General features: G+C 30.9%; 1 protein-coding gene across 1 annotated transcript; it reads right to left on the bottom strand.

The window, feature by feature from the left end:
• Nucleotides 1-159: 159 nt before the first annotated feature.
• RH20 (DEA(D/H)-box RNA helicase family protein) lies at nucleotides 160-7,915 on the bottom strand. The gene is made up of 10 exons (XM_047326888.2): nucleotides 7,755-7,915; nucleotides 5,502-5,773; nucleotides 4,902-5,081; nucleotides 4,625-4,786; nucleotides 3,690-3,844; nucleotides 2,230-2,322; nucleotides 1,964-2,049; nucleotides 1,655-1,881; nucleotides 1,033-1,266; nucleotides 160-442 (listed from the first exon to the last, which is right to left on the bottom strand). Exons 1-10 carry the CDS (start codon nucleotides 7,808-7,810, stop codon nucleotides 384-386), a joined length of 1,524 nt encoding a protein of 507 aa, XP_047182844.2. The 5' UTR covers nucleotides 7,811-7,915; the 3' UTR covers nucleotides 160-383.
• Nucleotides 7,916-18,264: the final 10,349 nt, after the last annotated feature.

The raw sequence follows: 18,264 nt of genomic DNA, 5'->3' as shown, positions 1-18,264 counted from the left end.
GACATTGTTTTGGTTTTGAAAGAGATATTTTAAGAACATGACAGTGAATAAACTACTTAATGTGATGCTTGAAACTGTGATACTCCCCCACCAAATAGAGTAGAACTTTGGATCCTGTTCTTGTTTTGTGCTTAAGTCATACCATATATATTATCCTCGTTTACTGCAAAATGAACCGTTCCGGAATGAACTATGATTTATGAACAATTATCTGATGATGATACATGTTCTATGGACATTTTAACAAAAATTATAGAACAGGAATACTGAATTCCTATTACTACGCTTACAAGTTTACATTAATGATCAAGACAATATAACGTCAGTAGCAACAGAAATGGCACGATTCATCAATCAAGTAGGTCTGTCTGCACCTTCATGAATCAGCTCCATGGACGAGAACTGCCATAACCCCTCCCACGGTCTTGGAAACCTCGGGGACCTGATTCATTGATTGTTGAACGAGAACACAGTTAATGCTTTTGGATAAAAATGACAACATAAACATTGACCACAGTTTTACATTAAAGGTTTAAGCAATATTTAGGAAGGATGAGGGCCTTTTTTGATAAATAGAATTCATTTAGAGAGCGATACGAGTGTAAAGGATGAGGAATCTGAAGGGAAAAAAGATATCATCAACATAAAGATCAAGAACCATGCAACACGGCATGCCAATATATCTGAAGATATATCAAAGACCCTCCCATTAAAAGACCGTTGGCAGAACATCATAAAACTGACAGAAAACCATCCAAAAAGAGCTCAATAGAAGACTGCCATCGAGAGGAATCAAATACACCAAAACCGTAACAAAGCAAACCCCAGGCAAAACTATTAAACACAACATGTGGATATGTGAATTATTAATTGTTTTCTTATAGGAGAGTGTATCAGAATCATATGCATGAAGTTCCCACCAAACAAACATACACTTCACAGATACAAGCAACAATTACCATCTTGAGTAGAGGACCAACAAATTATATGTACTCTTGTAAGCCCGGTTACACTAGAGAAGAGTTAACTGACCTGAAGGCAGAGGTGGTGCACCACGGCCCATTGCTGCTAATTCAGGACTCACTTTCTGTCCAGCTTCCTCAAGTATAGCGATTAGTTCCTTTGCAAATCTAGCATTAGCAGCCGTGAAGAATGTGTAGGCAGTTCCTTTTGCACCAGCTCTCCCAGTCCGCCCAATGCGATGGACATAGTCCTCAAGTGACCCCGGAAAGTCATAATTTATTACATACTTTACATCCTTCACATCTGTTGACAGTAATCAAATAGAAGAATAAAGATATATACATTAAGTGACAGTAAACTGGAAGTCATGATGAAACACAAAAGCAGCTCTTCGCTATTTGCCACAATAAAAATGCCAAGACGGACTACTCTGGAATTGACCTCAAGCAGCAGATGGGTAATTCTAACTTAAAAAGACATGCAATTCCAGCATAATATAACACGTTATCAAAGACTAGAAAAATGTAGGCAAAAAAAATTAAGTAAAAAAGAATTCAATATACAAGATCGAAGGAAGATAGGATAACAATATATTAATAACAATATGTCCAAAATTAATAAAAAAACACTGATATTTCCATAACTATAAGAATATCTGCCAAGTAATTAAGCAAAGAAAAAGTTTGTGTACCTAAACCCCGGGCTGCAACATCTGTTGCAGTCATAATAGGACTTTTTCCTGATTTAAATTCTGAGAGCACCCAATCTCTTTCTGCTTGACTTTTGTCTCCATGAATGGAAAGTGCAGGCCAGCCATCCATGCGGAGTTGCCTAGTGATCTGATCACATCCTTTTTTGGTATCCATGAATATCAGTATTCGGCTGCCATCCATGATGTCCTCTAGCAACTTCACCAATCTGACAAATAGACAGGCTCGATTAGGTAACCCTATGTGATAAGGTCTTAATGAAAATGAAAATAAGGCAGAACACATCCTACTTATCATATTTCTGCTTTTCCGAAACAATGTCAACATATTGACGTATTGCATGGTTAGCTTTCAAATCTTCAGACCCTATAATTACCTGCACAATGATTTCAAAAGTTATCTAAACACACATACATACACACTTCTCACAAATTACAATGCATTTTTCTTCAAACAATTCATTTCAGACCAAAAACCATTTCAACATAGAGGAATGGAATATAAAAGAGAAAAATACAGTTACATAGCCCAACATGAAAATATCTTAATATCTTACTTTGTATGGGTTGTAAAGGAACTTCCGTGCCAATTGTTCAACCTCCTTTGGCCAAGTAGCACTCCAATACAAAGTTTGACGGTCCGGTCGGATCTAAGTAAAAGAAAAAACCAAATTAGATGACCAGAAATTTTTTAAATATGCAGCTTCAGTGATCATATTTTCCAAATCAAGTTGGATTAATGGGTAGGTACAACTAGTACAATAGTTAGGGGACAAACGAAGAAAATATCATTGTTTGCAGGCCAAATTAGATTCTTTTAGCTTTTAAAAATAAACTAAAATTGAAAATTAAATTTGTGAAATTGAGCTCAAATCCCCGTTAGCCGATGCACTACCAACAGTGTAGTTAGTATCGCATCATACCAAGGTCCTGCAATGCATATCAGGAGCTCTATCTTTTTTAGGTCTGAATCGCAGAGCATATTGCCAGCATCAGTCTCTAGCCATATTGCCCAATTTCTAGTTCAAAGGTCACACCTACTGGAGGTTGGGTCATGTGTGACACAGTTTCAAAACCCCGACAAAAAGGGAAGGAAGCAGCCGATATTGTTCCACCACTTTTACCCACTCTAGTGTCTCCTTCAGTTTTTCTTCCTTTTTCTGTTATTATCTGTTCATGCAAAACGAGAATGACCAATTCCTTTTTTTTTTGTTTTAACATGACTGGTCTAAGAAAATAAAGATGACTAATGCTGATCTTGGGGATAATAAATGATGTCAGATTGAAGTTTTTTTTAGACTATACTTCCGAATTTATGCAGCAGTAGCAGCCACTGTTTGCTGATTTTAGGCAGTAACGGCACTGCGTTTTTCGGGAGACTATATTGCTGATTTGTGCAGTAGCAAGTAGTCACTGTTATATTAATTTATGCTGCTGATTTTTGGGGAGTATATGTTGCTGAACTGTGCAGCAGCAAAACAACTATTGTTTGCAAAATTTATGTAACAGGCAGCCACTTACTTTTGCCTAGTGGTTGTGATTATGCAGTAACAGTGTTTATTTTGGAGCTTATATGACACTTCTTTATGTTAAAATTCTCTAGATTTTTTATGTTTTTAAAGTTATTGATCATGAACTTGTGCCTTTACATGTCTTATTCACTTACATGTCTTATTCACACAAGCTATTTTTATTATTGATCAGGAATTGTAAAAGCATCTCTAATGGGAATTGCTTGCAAGAGTTGTATATCAATAAAAGCATTATTTTAATGTCAGTCCTACAAACATGAGTTGCTTAAAATCATGATTCAATCAGAGATTCAGAAAATAAGTTTTCCAATTCGTGATTTGTATTCCGATTCAACTACCACGCTAGTAATATACCTACTAGCTAGAACATTACTCGTAATAAGTGAATGAAGCATCAACTTGACTATGACAAATAATACAATACTAAACTATTTCTTGAAATTTTACTATCTCAAAATATTGACCACATCATAAAATAAAGCAACCTGAGAAACAATCTTCCGCAGCTGAGGATCAAACCCCATATCCAACATCCTATCAGCTTCATCCAATACAAGATATGTGACCCTCTGTAAGTTGGTATGATTTGATTCGAGCATATCAATTAATCTTCCGGGAGTGGCAATTACAATTTCAACACCTGTTACGAAAAATTAACAGAAGCAAAGAAAAATTCATGATTATTGTTAGCATGTAAATTAAGCTTTAAATAAATTACATTGTTTTTTATTTTTGTTTTTAATTTCTTAGTTTTGTAAATATTTTTATGAGAATTTGTTGATTTTAGATTTTTTAATTTAAGTTATTAGTTTTGTAAGATATATAATAAGAAAAATTATCTATTTTAGTGTATTTTGCAAAATAAGGAGAAAAGAATCAAAAGAGAGAAAGATTTACAGCCACAGTTGAAGGGGGTAGGGCGCCCAAAATAGGGACTGAACACCATCAGTCAGGGGAGCAAGCGTTGAGCACCCAAAACAGAGCACTCAACAACACCCACAAGCTTGAGTGACTCTTGATTTTCCCTTAAAAGACACTCCACGGTCTACCCTTAAATTTCTCTATTTAAAGAGAAATCTATTTTGCACCCTACCTGCTTGATAAAAAATTCTTTTATAAATTTAATTGTTTTATATTTATTTTCTCAAGATTTTGTTTTTACAATTAATTTCTCTTTAATCTGTTCTTGTAAAAAGAAACTACAATCGTACAATTAGTGAAATTATTAGATTGGCAAAGCATTCAATCAAATCCCTGTTGGAACGGTACTTATATTTATTCTTGCTACTTATATTATTTGGTGCACTTGCCAAAGGCATAACAATTATGAAAAGAGGGAACAAAAAATTGTACAAAGGGGCAACAAACAGTTCGTAAGTTAATTTCCAAAAGTTGTAGCTCTGTATACTTCAACACTTACCTTTCTGTAGATCACGCACTTGAGGTCCCTTTGGAACCCCACCGTAGATGCATGTACTCTTAATCCTAGATGAAGCACCAAATTTAGTAGCCTCTTGTTGTATTTGAACAGCAAGTTCACGAGTTGGAGCCAATACTAACACAATAGGTCCATCTCCAGGATCTGAAATATATTGTCAACAAATGGACAACAAAAAGAAAGAGAGCAACGTCAAAATACCGCACCCTTACATTCAATATAAAATGTTATCACCTTGGCTGTTTCCTTAATTACTTACCTAGGATCGGCTGAGCATTAACGTGCACAATGGCAGGTAATAAGTACGCAAGTGTCTTCCCTGAACCTGTTTCAGCTATTCCTATGAGATCACGCCCCTTCAAAGCCATGGGCCAACCTTGAGATTGAATGGGTGTAGGCTCAGTAAACCCAGCTTTTGTAATTTCTTGCATCACGTATTCTGGATGAAATCAAGGCATAGAATTAGTATGTTATTTAAAGATGTCATCCCATAATCTGAAAATAAATTTTGCAAGATAATCATGATACAATAATTATAAACAAAAATGTTCTTTCTCCTTTCTTTTGAGTTATATTCTGTAAATAAGAAGTTTTGACCACTTCAATCTAGTTAAATCACATGCCATCTTCTGAATAAAATCAGCCAACCAATTCCTCAACCATTAGGAAAATAATTTTAGCAGACTATTTTCCTTGACAACATTTCCCATTGAACTAATAATCCGTCCAAACTACAACTTCTTGTCAATGTGTTATTAGAAATAAAGCAATAATGAGAAGTTAAGTCGTGTACTTTAACCTGAAGACGGTGGAAAGTAAAACTGAAGAAATAGAAATAAAAAAGAAGCAGCAGAAATACCTGGAAAACCAGCATCTTGAAAGGTCTTGACAGGCTTGGGGATATCTCGGCCTTCAACAGTTATTTCCCTCTGCTGTCGGTACTCATTAACCTCAGCATCAGTCATTGCCCTTACTGCGGGTGACTCAATGTAGAAGTTTTTCTCAAAATGAGGTAAACCATCCAAACTGAGGTTCCTCTTTGGTGATCCACCATCATCATGATCCCTCCTGTTTGACGAAGAGTGCTGTACAGAACCACCAAACCCTGTAGGTGCACCTAGGCCAGAATCACTAACAAAACAAACTTTCATTCAGCCAAACATTGTAATCAGATAAAAAGAGGATTACCAAAGTTGAAACTACATACATCTGAGTAAAGATCGAGGACATGTAAGGATAAAATCTTAATAAAAGAATAGTGCATTAATATATGGTTGAATAATAGAATGTCATATTAACATATGTTGTGTCATAATGCTTTGAAAATACAATGCTCTGTCCTTTAATTATACTAAACTTGATAGTCTACTAGACTTCCAATCATAATTAAGTAATTAGAAAAATTATATTTTATTGTTATAATCACATATGTCTTTTGTAAATTGTGATCATAGTTTTCAATTAATGATAAATGATCAATGTATCTTTATTTATCAATATTCTACATTTATATAAATTATTTAACTTTTTGCTAATGTATCCTAAATTTGAAAAGCATTGTTGTGTCCCTATACAGTCCTAATTCCATATTAAGTATCTGTGCTTCATAGAATATAAGGAAGCAAGATGACTGCTATTTTAAATATTACATACAAACTAAAAAGTTTACTCTACATGTGTATGTATTGAAGAATTAAAGAGAACCCAAAATTAAAGAGATTCATGAAAGAAATAACTTGTCTTGGCTTAGTCACACAATCACTATCAATCTAGCAGAATAAGAGCATTCTAATGCAGTCAAAAAATGAAAGATGATGAAATTAATAGGAAAAAACACAGTCAGACAAATACCATAAATAATAGCAAAATGTTTATCGGGAGGTTTAATGTAAGAAGAAATAACGGAACGTATAAAAAATATAGCTCTGGAGAGTACAACAGAAACAAAGGTCACCATGAGGTAATGTTTGGTGAAATGGTCAAAGAAGAAGGATTTCAAATTCAGTTATTATCTTTCTAAAGCAAAAATAGATAAACACGTTACAAAATTGATTGAAAACACAGTTTTACACCGGAAAAAAAGCTGTTCCTTAGATAAAAATGAACTTTTGAAGCTTATGTAATGATAACATTCCTACATAGCACAAGAAAAAAAGATATTTAGGCTGTTATTCCAACTGCAGAGACAGCTATTTGCTATTTGAGTTCCACATAGCAACTTGGGGTTGCTTCACCCAGCTACACAGCTAAGTACGCTGTTGACTGGTGAAATATGAAACTGGTCCTTAAAATTCATCTGAGATATTTTAAAATATTTTTAACATACAATATAATGATATGGCATTAAGACATGTCTAATACTCCTCCTTTAGAAAAGATTACAGAGCATTGAATTTGTACTAGGAGCGGTGGCAGGCAATGACTACAACAAAAATAACAAAGCCCAGCTCGTTAGACGAAGTTGCCTCCATGGAGAATCACATGACACCATTCAATTTGGTTTACACAATGGAAAAAACAAAATAAATAAACAAATAAAACCATTGTCCACAGAAGTAACTGAAATGATTACGCTGCAGGACATCAATTGTGAGCTCACAAGCTCAATCCATCCTCCTTTTAAGGCATACCGTGAGTGTCTCTTTGGATCCAAATAAGATATAATATAAATTAATAAAACCTTTAAAAACAACAATGAAAGTGAAATTAACAAGGCAATTGATTGATTGATTGGGCCTATTACCACGGACTCATACAGTTGTTAAAATACCAATGAACCGAAAGCGAACTAAACTAGCAGTAGCAAATGTTTCCACCATGAAAAAACCCTAAAATTTGGCACTCTAGTAAAACTAAAAAGAATATTGAGTCAAACAAAATAAAAAATAAAATGTACGGGAACATGATATTTGGAGATTACTGAACTCGTCAACGTCAACCAGAGCTAAGAGTGTGAAAACCTAACAATCTGACTAAATTAGTGAACAAAATCTACAAAACTAGGGAGTGTAGAAAAATATTAAGAATAACAAAACAAATTGAATTTGAATGAAAAAGGGACATGTCTGTTTCCAAAAAATTAGGGTTCAGATAAAATGACAGCGGTGGTTACCTCCTCCGGTCACGGTAAGAAGTGGGGTCGCCGGAGCGGCTGTCGTAGCGGCTCATGATGTCCTTCGATAATACACTCTTCACTTTCCTCCTCTCTTGTAGCTCCTCAAAGAGCGTTTTTCAGTTTCTCTCTAACAGGTAATTGGGCTTTTCGTTGCTGGCCCAAGTCAAGCTTTTGTTGCCCAATTTTTATTAATATACCTTCGCTCTATATTTTTTTTGGACATTTTTCGGAAATGTTCAAATTCCAGAACATTCGGAAAAAACATGTCGGAAATATTAAATATTTGACATTTTGAAAATATTTCAGAAAGATTTTTTTAAAATGTTGAAAATTTCAGATATTCTAAAAGGTATTTTCCGGAAATATTAAGAATGTAACAACATGCTGCAAAAAGCACTTTCATGATGTCTTGAAATTTCAACTATCCGAAAACTTGAAAAAGAAAGTATTTTAAAAAATATAAATATACTAATAGAATTCGAAAGTTCAAATAACTATTGCCTTTTCTTGGACTATTTGGGCTCAAGCCAACCAACCCATTACAGAATGGTCTAGGTCAGTTGCTATAGAACTGGTTTTTTTTTCCTGCACACCCATACTTTTTAAAATGACTATTTTATTTTTGTAAAAATTCTGGGTAATCAATTCCGAAAATCTTCTGGAGTAAGTTTTCTAGTATTTCTGAAACATGATTTTGGAAATAGGATTTTTAGAACATAATTTACATAATAGGATTTCCGGAACATGATTTCTAAAACAAGCTTTCAGGAAAATGTGAAATGTTTTTTGAAATGAATTTTTTGGATTAGAATTTTTGTAATAAGTTTTTCAGAATTTGGAACGAGTTTTTTGAAAATGAGCATATCAGAACAAATTGTTTAAAATACATAAATTCATTTTGGAAGGAGCTTTTTTCTAAAACGGGCTTCCATTATTTTTCTTCTTCTTCCTCTACAGTGAATAATGGAGGTGCCCCTGCGATGGCATAGCAACAGTGGCATAATGCAATGAGAAAGATTATTTTAGTCTTTTCCGTAGGTGCCTTTAGTAAAAATTGGGTGCAGGAAGAAAAACCTATGGACTTGTTTAAAAGTTCTTTCTTCGGCGCCTGCCTGATTATTTTTATCAAAGGACTCTCCCAGAGGGAAAAAATAGTTTAAGGCGTTAAACAAAATTATTTTAAAATTAAAAATAGATAAAATATTTAAAAAAAATTAACAAATAAAAAGGATATTAATATAAAAATCTAAGAAGTTTTAAGTCACATGATTTTGGTTTGTTTAAATAGGAATGACAAAAATATTTGTGTTTACAAGCATTTGGTGGATAAAATCTATTAAGAATACTTTGTATTTATATATATTTATTGTATGTGGGTAGTGAAATATTTTAATATTCAGTTATAAATGAGAAGTTTTATAAACATAAGTACACTTTGATGGTACCACAAAGGATAAGGCAATTGGATAATAAGGAATTAAATTGTGAAAAAGAGAGTCAGAATTTGGTGTTGCATTGCAATTTTGAAGGCTATGGGTATTGATATGGATGAGGTGTGGCATGTGTAAGGACACTCGTGCAACTTGGCCAACCCTTTTGGAATATGGATATGATCCAATTATCAAACATGTGACATTCCTTTCGGCACAAAAATATAAATAAATAAAAGTATAGTGCTATTCTCATCACATATGCAGATAGGTGTCTACTTCTTCCTGTTCAAACACTTTTGGATAAACTGAAGTGATGTGCAGTACAGAAAATCTTTCATTCCATAACAAACTACTTTTCTATCAATTATTATTTCTAGAAGTAGAATTTTGCTTAAATAGACCATATTTGATATCATGTTGATAGTCTTTTTTTCACTTAAAAGTTTATTCCATTAATCAAGTTTCTCACTTGAAGATGACTTATAGAAAAGAAAGAATTATATCTAAATTTTATTTTACAAGTGAATTTTATAAGGTTTAATTAATATATAAGTGGATCATCAAACGTTTATTGTACTGTATGGCCCGGACGGTCACACAGTCATCTATAGTTAAGTCAAGTCAATTGGATGATCCTATATAGCAGGACGTAACTAAACAGTGATTGAACATGGTAGAACCAGTAAGCAAGACCAGACGGCCAGGAGCAGGACATCCGGCCTTAGTCAATAATCAGGTTTCCCTACAAAGATTAAGGTAAATGGTAATTAAAAGTATTGAACTGAGATTGAGCCATGATTAAGATTTCATTAATCTCACGTTCATGTCGAAAACTATAAATATAGGTCAAAAGTAAGATGTAGGTGATCGCATTTACTGTGCATTTAATATTTACACTGAACTCTAGTGACTTAAGCACAGAGAATTTTTAACAGGTACACTTTCAGACGGTAGAGTGAAGACAGGAACAAGAAAAACAGTTATCTGATGGTGTCCCAGAAGAATTTGTGAAGGTGTTAAGTTCACACTCGAAACATTTATCTTTATCTTAATAAAATTTGTCTTTTTATTGAAATTATCATACCACTGTTAGAAAAATCACTATTAATATTTAGTCAGATTAAAAATACATATGTATCAGTATAAAAATGTTAAAGATTCTACGTCTTCTGATTATAAATAAGTCAATTTGACATTAATTTAAATTATAAATATCGAAAATCTCACCTCAGTTACATATAAAATTAATTTACAGGGTATAAATAGAAACAATCATTATTTCGATTTCGTAAAAATAAACTTAAACTCACAACTTACTAAATAACGTTTAGAAATTAGAGAATTAGTGAGAAAAATAAATATAGTGAGTTATTTTAGGTATATAGTTGATAGGCCTATGATACATCATTGAATGATATAAACAAGCTCTGATACTTAATGACATATCTTTGCTGACTGTAATGGATAAAACCAAAGGCTGTCTTTGTTTTTGTGTAGTAACAGTGATAGAAGTAGGTCCAAGTATTGATAAGATTCAGCTTCTTCATCCTCATCCTCCAATCTAATACACCTTTTTAGTGTTGTATTCGTTTAAAATCATCCATCATTAGTTTAATTAACTCACTCGGTGCATTTTGTGCAGAGTGAATTGAGATAAACCAAAACTATATGTATATATTTGGTATCCACTGCAAAGTGCAATGGTTCTTTTCCTTTTCATAAACAATGGTAAAGAAAGTGCATAGTGGCCTTTGGAATTGGGAAGGTGGTCCAATGATTTAAGGTAACAGCACTGTCAGACCCTCTTTCCCACCAAAACAAGCATAAAATCTGTTGCAATAAACAACAATGCCCTTTAGACCACTTCTGTTTAGGCCAAGGTTATCTTTTATGTTGGCTTAGTTTGGTTCATTGGAATGACATTTAAAGAAACAATGCAAAAGTTTAAGAATTTAGAACACATGGTATTGGCTTGGCCCCATCTCAAACAGGCAAAAAGAGTCCCTTGGAATAAACAAACAGGGCACTTTGAGTTATCTCTAAGCAAATAATTTGCCTTTCGAGATTCAAATCTTAGAGGGAAAGCTTATTTAAAGGCACTGGTAGTTGAACCAAATCTCTCTGCACCACACCAACTGGTTCTAACCACTTTCAAAATCTTTTGGTCTCAAACAACCTTAACCAAAAGTGGACTCTGGCCAAAACTTGAAAATCCAAATCCGATGTTGAACAAAAATAAGAACTTAAATGGAGATTTATTAACTCATTCTCTTAAAGATTTTGTGAGAAAATGATATCAATTCCTTATATAATTGAACTCAGTTTTCACTGTATCTCTTCGATAAACCTCCTCTACGAACCTAACACCAAATTCATTTTATGTTCAACAACAAGAAGAAGGGTTTTGGAAGAAACAAGTTTCAATGATGGAAAATCATTATTCTATGCTACATATGTTCTTTCTGTCAAAATGACAAACAGGTTAGGTGCAGCACAATTAATTAGTTAACAACCCCAGATTAGTGCAATGATTTAAAAATTAAATAATAATAAGGATAAGATAAAGGCAAAGGTCACATATGCATAGAGTAATGACTGATGCAACCTTCCAATAAAATAATAACATCACCATTAAATGCATGATCACAAGAATTTAAACAAAAGATGTTCAAGTTTTTTGTGAATGTCTTTTTCATTCAGTCAATAATATTTATATAAAAGTCTATGAGCTTACATAAATGAAGGAAAACTGGTGAGACATCACATTATGAGGCATGGACCCTTGATGCCCATCATAAACCAAACCAAAATTCATTATTCTATTCACATAAACAACTAATAGTAATTTAATGTTATTTAACATTTCATTATGTGAAAAAACTCATACTAACACTTAAATTTTAAACATTATTTAGTTAAATATACATCCAAAATCAACTAAACTCTTATCATCATCATAACTACACGAAAGGGAGAGGGTTGTTCTTTTCTTTGAAATTAATGTGAACGAAATGAATGGAGACAAATTCAAACAGCACCACATTTTAGAAAGAGATTAAAAAATGCATGCATGCATATATTTATAGAAAGCTTATAGAGTAAGAGAAAGCCATGATGGGCACTTTTCAACAGAAGAAAATCCTTGTTGACCCCTCTTTCCTTTAAACAACGTTTCCGGTTAATAAAAAATGTCATCAATTTTTGTATGCACCACACCACGATTCTTTGATGCATCTTTATGACATCGTCATGTTTACTATGTGTAAATGCCGTGTACTACTCAATCTCTTGTGTTATTTAATAAAAGTACTTATCTCATCTTAAATACTAGATACTGTGATAATTAAGTTTATGTGGATGAATAGTTATCCAAATATATTCTTTAATTTTAATTCAATCTTACCATTTGTAAAATAAGAATTGTATTTATTTATATATTATAAATTTAACTGATTTATAATGTGACACCCGGACACTGACCAGGGCGGGAAGTGAATCGCCGGTGCAAGAGGCATGGTGCAAGGGAAGCGGCTCCTGGCAGGCTTCCAGTGGAAGGGACACAGGGACGAATCGAACATACACCGAAATGAGAGGGATCTAGAGACTGTATAGGTATGAGACTATACAGTTGAAAGATAACTTAAAGAGATTGATTTGGCTACTCATATTACCAAATGCATTTGTTTTTCGGTAGCCTGGCATTGAATAATCTTTGTAATTAAATATTCTAACCTTACAAAATAGAGTTTAAGAATAAATTTTACAATTAGTTGTATGTTATAAATGTATATTATGAATCCAACATCATTGAAAAATTCATTACCAAGTATAACATGTTTAAAAGTGAAAAACATGGATTGTAAATTTGTACAAGAAAGGCAATAATTGAGTTGAGGAGGGATAAGAAATGGTATTGGTAGGTGACCCACTGATGCACTTTTACACCCACACATTTTTTGCATCACTATTGTGGTGGATTAATTAGACATTAGGGCCTACTAGAATCAATGGCCATTGATGGTGATTGAAAGCTGAAAGTGCTAAGAATTATGATACATTGCCACAAAGGTTTTATGTGGCAAACTCATCCTCTTACCATGTTTATGTGGCATTCTCATCTTGGTGTTTTTTCTTCATTGTGTTGTTCCTCTCTTCTGGTTTTTGATATGTTGGTCTTCTTCTGATTTTTGATAAGTACAGTCACGTACTTTCCTTCTCATATTTTCTCATGTCCCCCTTGTCCTTTAAAGACACATGAAGAAATTAATTTAATATTGTACATGATTGAGAAATTTTATTCTTTTTTGCTTGGTTTGAAAGCTAAGGCTGTGTACGAAACAATTGGGTACAAAGACTCACTTTTTTTTTCCTATTTCAGGATAATTTAATCAAATTACAAAGATTAAAAGAAATTGTAAAATAATCCCTTGCTATTCATTTTCAAATTTACAGTCACTTTCATACCTCAATGATTACTTGAGCGTGATGCGTTTAAGTAAAAGATTCCCAAAACAAAACAAATTAAATGTTTAGTGTTTGGTTTTATATTTGTGTAAATGTTTACACTTTCTTTAACTAAGAGACGAAATTCAGAAAATATTATAAAGGAAAGGGGGAATGGAGGCCTTACAAGACAAAAATTGGACTTAATTTTATTATTAGCATTGTAAACTATTTTATATAATTTATTTGTTTTATTGATAGAAGTTTCTTTATATAAAAAAAATGGCTAATAATAAAATTACATGGCAAAATTTACATTCATAGATTTAATTAATTTAAAAAAAAAAAAAACTTACTATTGGCATAAAAGATCTTCCAATTTTTTTGTTTTCTAGTGTAAACATTCTTCTTTTGTAAGTTTTTTATATTATTATTATAAATAGAACACGATCGTATTGTTATAGTTAGAATTAAAGACACATTTTTTTATTAAGTATAATTGACTAAAAATTAAAATGTATTATTGAAACGGTTTTTACCGCATCTAATAGTTTTACATCAAAGACGTCTTTTAAAAATAACATAATCATCGATAAGATTTCAAAACTAAGTTCAGTCTTAACGTTAACAGAGTAAAGTGATGTGAAATTTAATTAATTTATAATATTTTTTTTTGTTTTTATGTTTTATTGTTTGATGATATAAGAAAAGTAGTACAACAATAAAGTGGTAGAAGAACTAATAATCGGTTTTATTTTTTTAGAGATAATTGTGTATTGTTAAAAAAATAGACTGACTATTTTAAATAAAACATTAAATTCTAAAAAAAAAGATATTTACAGAAGTCAATATGTATCGTACAAAATAGTTATTCATTTACCTAATTTTTATTAAAATAATTGACTGACTATTTTTAATAAAACAATGTTTTTCGATATTTTTAAAGAACTGAAATTCAGATTGTATTCGATCAAATTAAATAATATTAATTCAGATTTAATCTTTTAATTACATTTATGTTGACCCTTAGATCCATTTTTTATGTTTCTATCTGTCCAGCTATGCTTTTCATTTTTAAATAACTGAGCTGTTTATAAATTAAATTTAAACAAGTACCACGATGTTTAGATTCAGACTAACATGTACTTCATTCATTCATCATTTGTAAAAGTCAACAATGCAGATATAGAAAAAAAAAACATAATCTTTAAAAAAAAATGTCCACATTGCTACCTGCTTCGTGGGAATTGTTGCCTAACAAAATTAGTTCATCAAGAATTCATGCATCAAATAATTAGGTTACCAACAATAGGCATTAATTTTTAAATAATTAAGTTTTTATTAAAAAAAATTGTCTACTAAAAAAATTATAGAAAAGTTTTTATCATTGAATATTTAATTTTTTTGTATTTTTCAATTAAGTTATTGTACTTTAAATTTTTTTGTTAATTCAGTAACGAGATTTTTATTGTCATTTTGTTTACTTCATTTTCACGGAATAAAAAATTGTGATGATTTGTTATGAATATAAATTAATATCAAGCAATAAAAAATATTTATGCTTTTATATTAATTGTAATATCATTTTATATATAATTATAAAATTTCACGTGTTTTTAATATATAAATACAAACATACAAGATGACGAGAAACAAAAGGGGAATGGACTACCTAATTAACTATACTATGGAGACTGAGTTAGAAAATGTAAATAAATTAAGGATAATGATACTTTGACAACATTTTTCTGACAACATTTTAACACTGTTTACGTGTCATTATGTGATTGGTCTATATTGGTGTTTATGATTATTATTATTGATTGTGGAATAATTTTGGACCAATCACAGAATGATAGGTAAAAGATGTTAAAATGTTGTCAAAAAAATGTTGTGAAAGTATCATTGTCCATAAATTAAACAAATTTAAATTGTGAGAGACTTATTTAATTATAAACTTATAAATGGCATGTATATTTTTTTCTTATTTTATTTTTTGGTGTTGAATTATATGTATCCAATGTAGTTGAGATGAAGGAAAAATGAGCTGGCTGTGTGTTATTATGTGAAGAAAATGTTGTTGATGGTTAGAAAATGAGGAAGCAAAAAACTAAGTTAGGGTCCACGAAAGCTTTTACAACTAATCACCAACTATGTAGATGCTGATTGCTAGGGTTTCAGTACTTCTACTGTTATAGCACTTATAATTACTTAGGTTACTCATTAACATGATTAAAACCTGGGACTTGTTTTTGCTTTCGATCAGATTTAGGTAATTAAAACATTAAGGGAAAATCATTTAACGGTCGAAGATGGTGCTACCATATGAAAGGGATGCACCAACATAAGAATAATGAATCATGAGTGGAAGACAGAGCATCCAATCTTATACTTTTTTTTTTTTTTTTTTCATTTTGCTTTGACTTTTCTCTCTCATGAATGTGCTTGATCCCATGTGAAACTGGCTGAGGCTTATCACAAGAAAATCTTGTAATTTCGATTACCAATAATCTAATTTCTTAATTTGAATTTTATATATTAATCCAAGAAAAAGACGAAGAACGTGAGGAGTTTGATGTTAATCAAATGCATTTCCTTCCAATTTTAATGTATGACCCAGAGAAAATAGTTTTATTTATAGCTGGAAATCTTATTTTAATTATAGGTAAAATAAATTTATAATCTATAAATAGATACACGCTTTCCTTTATAAATTAGTTTTATAAAATTGAATTAAATTTAAAATTTATTTATTAAAATAATATTAGAATCATCAAAAGTTTATTTTAATAAAATTTGTTATTTGTTAATCCAATTGTTATCCGTTATTAAATCGTGTATTATATTTATTATTTTGAGATATATGTGTAATAGATTTGAAAAAATTATTATATTACCTATTATTTGATTAACTCGTTAGTAATTATATATATTTAGGCGTAAGTAATTTGATAGAAATCATCTATTAAATAAAAATAAAGTGAATTTCAAGTTTACATTATATATATATATATATATATATATATATATATATATATATATATATATATTCTGTTAGAGTGATATTTTGTTTTGTTTACCTCAAAACGATTTCAATTGATGTTTTTATATGGTATAGTGCTTTATAGTAATTTACACAATTATATAAAACTATATACAGATTTTGATTTGCTTGTTATAAATGGCTTTGCTTATAAAATAATAAAGTCAAGATTTGCACATAGTCGAATGGTTTAAATTAAAGGAAAAATTTGGTTACGAGATCGTATTGTGATCATGGAGCACATATTTTAAAATTAATAAGTAATGAATTAATTAATCCGTCACTAAATAATAATTGTAGTTTCCAATGTAGTTTGATGACATTTTCTTATTTAAATTTGAATGGATCGTCTAACTATTAGGGTGGTCCTATGTCACTAATACATTGTAAATTTAGCTGCCATATACGGGAAATTAAAAAAAAAGTATTTCGTATTATAAAAAGATTATATATTTGGTCTTATCATCTTAATCCAACATTTTCTCTTAAATTGGTTTATTCAGTAGATCTATCTTTTGTTTTTTAACATTCTAAAAACTTTTTATTAAGGAATAAATATGGATGCAATTTTAAGTTTAAAAACAGATAATAAGTTAAATATCATAATTTGTCTTAATAATGTTATTTCAATAATTAAAAGTTAATATGAAAATTAATTTAAATAGAAATTTCTCTCTTAATACAATAATCAATTGTAACAGTATTATTTTAACCGAAACTGAAATTGTTTTAAATATATAATATCATCTAAATTTTATTTTTTTTATTGTTTCAATCTCAAGTTTATTAATTGTAGTGTATTCTCTGTTTTGAAGTATATAACTTTGTCATTTCTTAGAAAACATCTCAAATAATAAAAAGAGAAAAAAATATTTAAACTATCTTAAATTTCAATTTCTAAACTGACAAAACATCTTAAATTTAAAATTTTTTATTATTGATCCCTCTAATTTAACCATGAAAAAATAAATTAAGTATTTACCACACCAAATTATCTAAGAAATAGTAGAAAAAAATTATTAGAGTTTTGTATGTGAAAAATAAACGAAAGCGACCTCATTCACGAGCACTTATTCGTGACACTTCCTTTACGCCATCTCTTATATTCCATCGTTTTCAATTAACCAACCACGTCACAATGATTAATGCTCTTCAATTTCAATTTCCTTTCAGTGCTTAGGGTTAGGGCATGAAATCGTATCCAATTACGAGCCATGCAAATATCCCAATTTTCATATATGTTTATAAATTACTTTTATTTGTCTTATCGTAAATAAAATCAGTGGATATGTCTATACTTGTATTAGTTTGCATTTTTTATTTTTTATTTTAATATAAAATTCAGAATTCATGCACCTAATAATAGTTTCGTGCCCCCATAGGTATAAAATACCGACCCGTATACGAAACTAATTACGGTGTACCAATGTTGTCGAGACACCAATCTACTAAAAGAGTGCCTTCTAAATTACTTCACAAGACCAAACTTTCTCTTTTGGTTTTTGGTTTTCCCATGTTAGACATTCATTCTTCTTTGGTTTCTCATATTAAAAGCAACCAAGGTTGTTAAATGTTAATGTCTTCCATC

This window comes from Vigna umbellata, chromosome 11, assembly GCF_029865625.1.
Source record: "Vigna umbellata cultivar VRB3 chromosome 11, Vumbellata_1.0, whole genome shotgun sequence".
NCBI classification, from domain to species: domain Eukaryota; kingdom Viridiplantae; phylum Streptophyta; class Magnoliopsida; order Fabales; family Fabaceae; genus Vigna; species Vigna umbellata.
Note: the sequence above shows the minus strand (reverse complement) of the source record. Positions and strands in the feature narration are given on the sequence as shown.

Bases quoted from the DNA above. Each gene is read 5' to 3' on its own strand.
- RH20 (XM_047326888.2), bottom strand. From the start codon at position 7,810: ATGAGCCGCTACGACAGCCGCTCCGGCGACCCCACTTCTTACCGTGAC. The intron at 5,774-7,754 runs GTAACCACCGCT...TTGTTTTGTTAG, and splicing joins TCTTACCGTGACCGGAGGAG to TGATTCTGGCCTAGGTGCAC. The intron at 1,882-1,963 runs GTAGGATGTGTT...TCTATTTGTCAG, and splicing joins GAAAAGCAGAAATATGATAA to ATTGGTGAAGTTGCTAGAGG.